The sequence below is a fragment of the Corvus kubaryi genome, unplaced genomic scaffold (assembly GCF_017639235.1).
Source record: "Corvus kubaryi isolate FWS band 111438036 unplaced genomic scaffold, C.kubaryi_AGA036_p1.0 78, whole genome shotgun sequence".
Taxonomy (NCBI): Eukaryota; Metazoa; Chordata; class Aves; order Passeriformes; family Corvidae; genus Corvus; species Corvus kubaryi.
Window position 1 is genome coordinate 9,752,911 of NW_024582065.1, and position 10,762 is coordinate 9,763,672.

The 10,762-nt window shown below is 44.7% G+C and overlaps 1 protein-coding gene across 12 annotated transcripts in view; it reads left to right on the forward strand.

Annotated features, from left to right (window-relative positions):
- Positions 1–7,999, forward strand: part of SCAI (suppressor of cancer cell invasion) — a 35,427-nt gene extending 27,428 nt beyond the window's left edge. For 11 of the 12 annotated variants that reach the window (XM_042052406.1, XM_042052408.1, XM_042052411.1 and 8 more), the window contains 4 exons: positions 3,850–3,922; positions 4,471–4,644; positions 4,726–4,826; positions 5,919–7,999. In XM_042052406.1, the coding sequence (XP_041908340.1) occupies positions 3,850–3,922; positions 4,471–4,644; positions 4,726–4,826; positions 5,919–6,068 (498 nt within the window). In that variant the 3' untranslated portion in view covers positions 6,069–7,999. The remainder of the gene's footprint in view (positions 1–3,849; positions 3,923–4,470; positions 4,645–4,725; positions 4,827–5,918) is intronic. The other variant, XM_042052401.1, reaches the window with a different exon arrangement.
- Positions 8,000–10,762: the final 2,763 nt, after the last annotated feature.

A 10,762-nucleotide genomic window follows, 5' to 3' on the forward strand; every position in this document is an offset into this window, starting at 1 on the left:
GCTCTGGACTTACAGTAGAATTGCTCCATGCCAAATCACCTCTGGGAATCTGCAGTTCGGGTAATGCAGAAGCAGGCATTGCACTCGTGGCCAGTTGAATCTGGAGAGCATTACACATTTATTTCATTCATGAATGGGATAATAAGAATGTGCTATATCTGGGGAAAGTGCCACTTCTTCTGTGTTCCTTTTTATAGCTCCATTATGTGCAGTGAGGGAAAGAAACTGTATTTTGGAGGAGGAACAGGGACGTCTAGTGGCCAGAGGAGCTTGTGCCTTGTTCAGTGTCCACAGGCTGTGCTGTTTGTTTTGAAGGCATGTGTTGGCCAAGGAGAGGTACTAAATCAGTGGTCAGTGTGATTCAGGATAGTTCTGTATCGAGCCAGGGAGCTTCTGCCTGACAGCCAGATAATGATCTGGCCTCTCTGTTGGGTCTTTGGTTTGTTGTAGTGTAATGTATCTCAGAGGGCTTTTTAAACACCACTATATTTAAGTTAATCACGCTGGGTTTCTGAGCAAATCTGTTTTTTCTTGAATTCCCCATTTCCATGGACGGAAACACAATTGGAATAATTTACTTGTTTTTCTGAGAAAGTGAGCATTTGGAAGGGATTTATTTCCCTCTGCTCTTTCCTGACATGCATTCCAGTATAACATTAGGGGGATTGGTTTCATTTCAGGGGAAAAAGTATGGCTTGTGTTCGGGTTTTGGTTTGGTTTTGTTTTCTTTACTCCCTTCCTCTCCAATAGAATTGTTAAAAGATGTCAAGTGGATCAGCTCTGTAAGAGAGCAAGGGATACCAGCTCTGGACAGACTGGGGTTCTGTGCAAAGCTTAGAGCAAAGGACCTGTTTGGGGCAATGGATTTCCACGTGTAGATTTGTCGGTCTTGTGAGAATAATGTCAAGTGTTTACAGTAGAATTTGCTTTTTGTATTACATTTAAATTTGATAATTTCTTTATTTGTTTGACAGCAAGCAACTCTGTAACCTCCACTGAGTTTCTTTCCCTTGTTCTGCAGTGAGCTGACAGGGGTGTAAAACCCACCAGTCTGTTCAGCACAGCTGGTGCAGAGCATCCAGCTCTGCCTGTGTGGAAGGAGCACAGAAATGTGAGTTTTGGAAGTATTTCAGGACAGGATTATAGAAGTGGCTGCTAGGAACACTGACCCAGAGCACAAGGAACCTAAAAAGAAATACGTCCAGCATTTCAGAAGTGACATTCACCTCTGCCATCTCTTGCTACTGAACATAGGCAGACATGTGAGGGGACTGGTGTAGGTGTCTTGTTTTGTTTTCCACTGAAGGTACGTGGCAGAGCTCTCAAGGTCAGTGTTTTCCAGCCCTTGTACGCTCCTGCCTGTCGCTGTGCTGGGGTCCTTGTCCCCAGAGTGCCCTGACGGGGCTGTGCCGTGACTGTCCCCGGGTGGGCTGGGAGGCGTCTGGAGGCTCAAGTGCTGGCACCAGCAAAGAGGTTCTGTGCGACCGTGTGAGGAATTGAAGTCACTACTGACTTTTTTCCACATGGCTGCTCTGATCTTTCCTGATAGGACAGGAGCTATCCTGACATTTAAATGTCACTGCCAGCAGTACCGACAGGAACAGCAACTGCTCACACATCTTTTTCTGCAGCCCGTTCCTGCTCTCCTGCACGCATCCCCGTCCTCTCCCTCTCTCTGGAGGACTTAAATGGTGATGACTGAAAGTAAGTCCTGCCAGGAAGTGACTTGCCAGTTTGTCAAATCAGCGGCACTTGAACAGCTTCCTCCCCTGTATATTTAGCTGAAAGTGGAAGATAACTGCAAATCGAGCATATCTACTGAAAGCCGTGAATTTTTTTTTTAACACTTCCATTTAAATATAGATGGCTGTGTGTTCTTGAAGGTTACCACTGCATATGTGGATGAAATAATATTTTTAAATCAATATCTTCCTGTAGCTGTGGTTGTCTAGGATCATGGTCAAATGCAGAGTCTTAAAACCAAACCAAACCAAAACCTCTAGCCAGTGAGAATGCAAGGCCTTTGTCAGTGATGTGGTATGAATACTTAGCTTAGCAAAGCTTAAATGTGAAGTGATTTCTTTTGGAGATGATGGGCAGTTCTTTCTTGGAAAGAGATGTACATGACATGCATTGTGAAAATCAGGAACACTTCTGTTGGAAAACTTGAACACTCAAGTAAGAAAACAGTCAATTTTGAAACAAAATGGAGTTTATCCTTTTTGGAGTTGTCCACAAGGGTACGGCATTCCTTATCCAGACCTGCTGTCAACATCTGGACTGCAGGGCACGTTTTCCTGGCTTAACCTCTGCTGGGACAGAGTCCAGAGTGCTCTCAGACGCTGCCTGAGACCCGCAAGTGACCCAGGGGTGCTCTTGGCTGTTGGACTTGCAGGGTTGTTCTCACTGGTGGCGTGTCTGCTTTGGTCTGTAACTGAGTGACACAGGATGGAATTAATTAAACATGTCAGTCTGCTCGTGGTACTGAGCATACGAGTTACTGGAGAAGGTAGAACCTTGCCAGTGTGTGTATGATTCAAACCAGCAGTGTCTGGGGTGACTCCTGGAGTTTGAAATGTTTCTTTCACCAATTCCTGGGCTGGCCTATAGTTTCTGTCTGCAAGGGAATTGTCTTTGTTTCCTCCTTAGAGACCAAACCTTAGTGTCCAGCATTATCAGTCTTCCCTGGGCTCCTAATGAACTAGAAGGGTTTTTAGCACTACTCAGCGCTCTGTCAGAGATGGGAAATGTTTTATTTTGATTAGACTAGATTTCTGTCTCTAGTATTTAGCAGATTTAGATCAATTAATTCTGTAAAACGAATATAACTGAAATATACTGCCTGGAAGGCAAAGCTCATTTGAATTATGCAGAGGTCAAAAAGGAGTTAATCTTTTTAGCTTTTTGAGGATTCTACACAAGGAAATACTTCTGGTGTTGTGTCTTACACTTGTAAACTGCAGTTTTAAGAATCTAATCTGCAGATGTGTGTGTGGCACTCGGGTGCTTTGGAGGCGTGGTTTGAGTCTGAGCTCTGTGAGGATGCAAACACAGTCACATTTTCTATAGCTTTGCAAGCCTTCAGTTTTAAGAAAGCTGTTCTGGTGACAAAGCTAATGAGGTTGTGTGCATGATTTTTGGCTTTTTTCCCCTTTGTGATAATTGTTTACCACCAGGCAGATACACAGTAGGACTGTTACCAGGTAAATATTGGTTATCAGGTAAATGTTGGTGAAGCTGGACAATGCTGGTGTTCCAGGTTCTGAACAAATTCTTGTGCAATTGGACACTGGCAATATTTAAGGTGCTGGTGAAAGAGGCATGAAATGAGTGTTGTAAAATGAGGGTTCAGTACAGCACATGTTAAGGTTGTGACATACTTGCTTTAAAGGAAACTTACTTTAAAACTTCTCTCTTCTGGGCCCTCCTGTTTCATCAGACATAGCTCCTCCTGCTAGAAAGAAAAGGGAAAATGAATGGTTTTGACTGGGCAGTTCAGTTGGTGTTGAGGGAAGATGCTAAACCCAATTGCTTTCACTTTTACTGCAGAACGTGATTTTTTTTTTTCAAGTAACGTGTTACTACTGAAAGCCATATTTCCATGAAATTAGTGTCTGCCATCAGTAGCAATGAAATGAGAGAATTGTAATTCCTTTAAAATGTAGTTGGTTATATTCCTTCTGTGCTGTGATCTCTGAGTAAGTGAACTTGTCAGGCTCATTGCCAATGCTGAGCTGTGAGAGGGGCATTAGTGTCTTCTGTCATTCATATGATTCGTACCCTTGACTTGCTGGATATTCAAGGCAAGCAAAGTGACCATCAATACTTCAAAATTCTTATCTGTTACAGAATTTCACAAACTTATTTGGACAACCATTGGTGTGCTTGCTTTCTCCAACAGCATATCCAAAAGCATTACAAGGTATGTGCAGTATTGCATTTCCCAACAAGCTGCAGTTGCATCATGTATCTATCCCCAGCAGAACATAGATTCCTCAGGAAAAGACAGCTTTTCACTGCTGTGTAACCCCTAAATCAGGTTAACAGTCCCCAAAGTAGTATGATAAAGTTTATTTACTGCATGTGGTAAATAATTTATTCCAACACTGATGATATTTCTAGAGATGGCTCCAACAAGTGCTAGGAGCAAGGGCTCTCCTACACGGAGCCTGAGGAAGTGGCCAGCCCAGTGTGGGGTGAGGGTGGTTATTACAACTCTGGGCAGCTTTATTGCTCCCAGAAAGGGAGCAGAGTCAGTTAAGGTGTCTTGGTGTTAATGCACGTCTCCAGCAAGCCTTTATTGCCAGTCATTGATCAGGTCTGCACGAGAGAAGGTGTAGCTAACACACAGGAGTAGCTCCTCTGTGACGGAATTTAGCAGGTGAGCGACTTCGTTCTGTGGCAGGGACACTGTTTCTGTTTCATGTGCCAAATGTATCCCTTTGTCTATTGATTTATTTTTCCTTTTAGATCAGTCTCAGCGGGGTAGCCTCTTCACACTCTTTCTGAACAATCCGTTAATGGCATTCCTGTTTGTCTCTGGATTATCAAGCATGCGCCGAGGATTGTGGGAGAAGTGTCAGGATTACCTCAGAAAAATCAACCGGGACATTGCCCAGCTGCTGACCCACTCCCGGTCCATAGGTACGGCCTGGCCAGGCACAGCTGAGCCTTTCGGGGAGTTTGGAGCCTTTCTAAACTGAGCTTTCTTTGCCTTCTGTACAGATCAGTCCTTTCTTCAGTTTTTTGGGGATGAATTTCTTCGCTTGCTTCTCACAAGATTTATCTTCTGTTCGGCTACTATGAGGATGCACAAAATCTTCCGGGTATGCAGGGATGTGTGTGCCTTTGTGGGAACTCTAGGCCAGGGCCGTAGAACTGCCCTGGCTCAGGTGGGAGGGTCCAAGGGCTGAGCAGGTCCCTGTGACCTCAGAAAGGTGACTGATGCTCACATGCTGTTCCTGCAGCTTGCACTGAGGCTGTGCCTTTGTGTCTCTCCAAAGGCACAAAGCCTTTGACTTGCAGGAGCCTCAGTCCTGGACATAACGCGGCAGGCACACTCCAGTTCAGTTATGTCACTCTGGACAGCCCTGTCTGCTAGAAAAATTCCTCGTAATAACCAAAGATTATTGTTTCTACACAAGCAAAAAGGTATAGAACAAGAATATAAGAGGAAGTGGGGAGGAGTCGGTCATTATTTCTGCAATGTGTTCATGTGAATGGGTTTTGAAAGGTCTTTGAAGTGTAAATGAATACACTGAATAGGAAGATGGTATTTTGCCTCCCTGTCGGTTAAAGCTGTGCCAACAGAGAAGTCTGCTTCTGGATCTACACCATTTTATGTGAGTGTTGGCATGTAAACTGCCTGCTCCATTTTAAACACTGCAGGGAAAAATGGGAGTGGAGCACTGAAAGGTGCAGTATTCAGCTGTGGAACTGGAGACATCCAGCAGCTCTCCAAGCCTAAGTCAGCTACCTGGGCTGCTCTGATACCAGGGAAAAGAAGTAGGTCTGTGTTAGTGTGGAGAGATTTGCCCCCAGTGTCTTAGATATTTGTTTTAGGATGAGATGAATCTCCCACTGGAGATGCTTACATGTCTGTAATTTCAAGAAATGAACTCCAGCCTAGTAGGTAAGTACAAGGTGAATATTTTTTTGTCTTTTTCAGTGGTTTCCTTTTTTTTTTTTCTGCAAAGCCTCAGCAAACATACCAGTAACTATCTCAGATGAACAGGCATTTGTTTTGCCACTGTGACCATCTCTGAGTCAATGGAAAGAGAAAACTGAAAATTCTAGAATATTTTCTCTCTCTGTGCCTTACCAAACAGATTAGGGTGAAATTGGCATTTTGCAGTCTTCTTCCTAGAGGGTGTGAAAGAAATGAGTGTCTCATTCTCTTTGTTTTCACTGTCATCTAGCAGGAGACTCGAAATTATCCTGAATCTTATCCTCAGCTGCCAAGAGATGAAACGGTGGAGAACCCTCACCTCCAAAAGCACATTTTGGAGCTGGCTTCCATACTGGATGTTAGGAATGTTTTCCTGGAAAACACACTCGATGACTATTAAAAGAAACTGTCTTACTGCAAAGGGGATTCCCTGGCCACAGATTTTGAATGGTGCAGTTTTATAATGTGAAAATCATAAAAGGAAGTACTTGATTTTATTTTTAAATTTAGGACCATTATTTTAAAAAGTAATAATAAACAGCTGCTAGTTGAGCTGTTCCATTCTGTATGGGGTCAATTTTATAAACAGAAGTTTTCATGTCTTTTAAATGTTTAACTAAAGAATCACTAGAAGTTTATTTCTGGTCTTGTGGCTGTCAACCACATTTCCAACAGCTGATCCTAAGCATAGAAGTACTATTGGTTACCTTTAGCCCACATTTGTGGAAATCCTTTATTTTTATACAATTTTAAGAAATTGGAAAGAAAAAAATCAACAGAAAAACCAATATTTTATCCCCAAAGAGTTTGGATTTGAAATGTTAAAGATGGAACCACACAGTGCAAACCAACAATAGCAATAACACAGATTCCTTCATAACAAATATATTTTTTCAGTCTTAGGCAAGTGAGGAGACAAAACTGTGGACAATTAAGTTGCATTTGGAGCAGTGCTTTGAAGTGAATTTGTAAAGATACTTAATGCTCCCTATAAGTTTGACACAGCAGTTTTCTGTATGAATTGTGTACTGCTGGCCAAGGACCTGGTTGGGCAGGTGGTCAATAGGTGAACAAACTGCAAACCCTAAAAGTCAGCCCCCACCTCTCACTGTCATGTGGGGCATCCTGCCATTTGTGCTGCTGCCACAGGAGGAGGGGGCATTCTCCAGTTTGAGGTACTATTTAGAAATTCCAGCATTTCCAGCAGGTGTTACCCCTCCTTTCCGTGTGTGGATGGAATGTGTGGCTCCCACAGCATGACCACTCCCTGACAGGAGCTGAGAGGACATCCTGTACAGTGCTGTACGAGCCCCTCCTGTCACTCGTGTGTCTGACCCCGCTGTGCCACAGCCCTGTGCCCTGGGAGAGGTGCTGATGTTCCCCTTGCAGGTGAAACCAAGTGGGAGCTGCCATAACCCCTGGATGTTTTGCATGTCCCCCCCATGGCTCAGTCCTGCCCTGGAACCAGGAGCACCGGGGGGCTGTAACTGTGTCAGCACCATCAGCTCCCCAGCCCATGAGCTCAGTGTGGGTGTCTGCAGGAGGACAGTGGCCTTTGGGAAGGGGCTGGCTGGAGAAGGCTGTTGTGGCTGCTGGGTAGAGTGCTGGCTGGCTCATTTGGGACTGCACTGCCTGCCCTGCAGAGCTAGAGGAGCTCTGGCAGCTCCTGGCAGTGCAGGGTGTGCAATGATGAGAGAATGGAGATACTTTAAACTATTAAATGAAAAACTCAGTTGTCTCTGTTCCATGGGCTGCTAGAAAAGAAGTGAGGGGACAAGTCTGAGCAGTGCTTTTTGTTGAACCCCAGCCATGCCTCTGTGCGTAGATGGAAACAGTGCAGAACTTGGTGACTGCTGTAGTGTCATGGCAGCCCTGGGTGCAGAGCATCACCCAGGGTTGTGATCTGGTCAGCCAGAACAGCACTGGTGGATCCATTCTGCTGAGGGAGCACAGTGTGGAACAGCAGGAACGGCTGCAGTGTAGCTGGGGAGTTTGCATGAAGGTTCTTTGTAGCTGGGCTGAAGCTTGCACCATCCATTCTTTATTTCCCAAGTGTACAAAATCCTGTGAATGCTCGTGTTTGTCCTAAGCAGTCTTGAAGCTGGTACATTGAGACCCCCCTCCCCTTGGTGCTGCTCTTTGGACTCTGGCAGGACTTCATTTCCCGGGCTGTGGAGTCTGTTCCAACGAGTGTGTGTTTGTGTGTGTGCATGTGTGTGCTCGGCATTTGTGTGTGTATGTACAGTACACATACATCTACTGGCTGGTGTAAATTGTAAATATGTATATATGTATAGGTACTTGTATATGTATTAAAAGAATGAACCACTACAATGTCTATATACAAAATTTATATATACACACATACGCCATGTTGGGTGGATTCCACAAGGTGCTGCAGATCATTTGTGGTTGTAGTAAAGGTTATGGCTCTTCTGCCACTGTAATTTGCTGTTTCCAGGGACTTACCCTTGGGCCTTGAAATGATTCATAACTGATTCCAGGTACAGGAGCCCTTAGTTAGCCAAGGGAATGGGTACCCCTGTATGTATTACAGTGATAAGATCCATGTATTTACTGTGAAGCTGATCCCTGCCTTTCTGCCTGGTAGGAGGTCCCTGGTTGTTAAAATGTGGGATTGTATGTGGAGGCTAAAGATGCAGGAAGCTTTTAATGCAGCAGCAAGTGAGAGGCAGGTTATCTGTTGCCCTGCCTGCTGTTCCTCTACCAGCAGTGTTCAGCTTGCATGGAAAAAGGGAACTGAGTTTTCCCCAGCTCACTGCCTTCCAGCCAAATGCTTTTGCTTTGCTTTAGCTTTTGCTTTGATGAAGCTATTCTCATTTTGGTTCCATCTCTGTGGAAAAGAAAAGAGCATTGCTGTTTCCAAGTATAGGAGTGATGATGATGATTCCACTCATGTGGGCTGGTGAACCTCTGGGACATTGCTTGTGAACTGACTGGGAAAGCCTTGGTGCTCCTTACCTTTGTTTAGCCAGGCTGAAGTGGGGAGTCCTTGCTTGTGACCTGAGAGGCTTCTACCATTTGCAGCCCTTCGAGGAAGTTCTCTTTGCTTTTTGCCAAGGTAGATCTCGTCAGAGAAGAATGCACTTTTAAAAATACAAAACGCCCTGAAGAAGCTGGAATGTAGGAGGAGAATATAGGCCTTGAAAATTAGTTCAAAAGTTGAACTTAGCAGCAATGACTGTCCAAGTCAAAAATTAATTCTTGAGGTTCCTAATTCTCCTCTTACCTGCTGATCTTTGTTAGAAGGTCCAGTACTGGGACGTTCAAAGATAAAGATTTCACTCCTGTTGTGTTGGGAGGAGTATGGAATTGTACTGTGGAAGCAGAGGGCTCATACCCTCTGTCTGCTCTAGCTATAGCTAGGATGAGTGTCCGGTCTTGGATTTTGAGCCAGCCCCTCCCTTCCCACCCAAAGAACTGCATTCAAGATGAAAATGTTGATGTTTTCCCCTCCAAGTAAAAGCTTGTCTTGTTTGAACTAAGTCATTCTAAACTTGTGCTACTGTGTGCTCTGTGCTATGGTCGTAGGTACCTCTCGGTGTATGCTTGTGTGTACTGAAGAAAATCTGGTTTCTGTATCTCGCAGTCCTCAGTGTGGAAGCGAAGCAAAGACTGAACCACTTTTAAGTGAGAAGAGAACAAATCCTTCTCTTCTCAGGCCTGATGCCTTCCCTCTTGTCTCGCTCTCCCTTTCTCCATGTATCTTTATTGCTTATATTAGCGGAGAAGACTTGCCAGCACCAGGCAATGCCAAATTAAAGGGGTAAATTCTGCATGTAATACATTGAGAGGACAAGGTGAACTGGACCAGCTGTGTCCTTACAGGACTGCTCCTGCCTGGCTCCCTACTCCCTGCATGTGGTGTGCTCAGATGAATCCTGCTCCCACAGTAGGTTTGTGCTCCTGCTCAAACTGGCTTTGGAACATCTCGCCAAAGTTAACTGCTGTTGCCTTTTTTCCCCCTTTGACTTCTCAAAATAACAGTGAGAGGGCAATGCAGGGTTATGAGTCTTTAATGCTCTGGTTTTTAATTCCTCTTGGGATGTGATGTGTCATTTTGCTTTGTGCACAAGCTAAATAGAGCACTAACTTCCATGAGCTGTGCAAACAGGACTTGCTCCCTGGAGTGCTTTCTTGAGAAGTTTCAGGATGCTTCTTTGAGTAGTTCATCAAAATAATGTCTGTCAAGTCATGACGGACTAAACCCCTCAAGAGTGTTCCCCAGGGAGATGTGCAGAGATGTATTTAAAGGATCATAGGAAATAGATGGGGGCAACAGGAAATTTGGCTTCAGTTAATCATTGTCAAAAGCTACAATTTGAGTAGCTCTGGTCAGGCTTCTCCCCTAAGGATGGGATGGAAGTGCTGTTCCATAGCCCATCCCTGTCATGAGTTAGGAAGCACCTCCCCTGCCTCACCGCCTCCTGTGTCCTGTAACCATGCTGTGCTGCAAGTCTGCTCCTTCCTGAAAGCTAAAAATCTTGGAATCTGTCTGAACAACTGTTTTGTCTTGAGGTTTCTTTTGTAAAAGCTTTACCTGTATTCAGTTCCTCAGTAACTGTCCGAGTGCAGCTCAGTGGTGCAGCAGTGGCCGAGCCTCACTCAGTCCTGGTGGTGTTGGTGGCTGTGGCTGCTCCTGGGGCTGAGGGAGCTCTGCAGGCAGGAACAGTTGTATGAACAAGGAAAAAAATCTAATACAGAGAGCTGAACACTGCTCTGTGCACCTCGTAAGGTCAGACTGGGCACAGCGGCCAGGGCAAAGCTCTCCAGAGCAGATTATGCACTCCCGAAGGGGCTCTCTTACGATTTTAACATTGGATTTTTAGAGCAATTCTGTTCTGTGACCAAATGTATTCAGGTGCTTTGAAGATTTGGGTGTCCACTAATAGAACAGAGGACACATGTAACTGCTTTAGATTTAGGAGTGACAGTCAGCCACTTTTTGCTTTCCCATCTAAACCATTACTATGCCATGGCTGAGGAGAGTTAGTTCAGGATTTTTGAATCTGACAGATCTTTTTTGGGGTTAAGGACTGTCTCTGAATTCTGCCTAGATGCACGCATAGATGT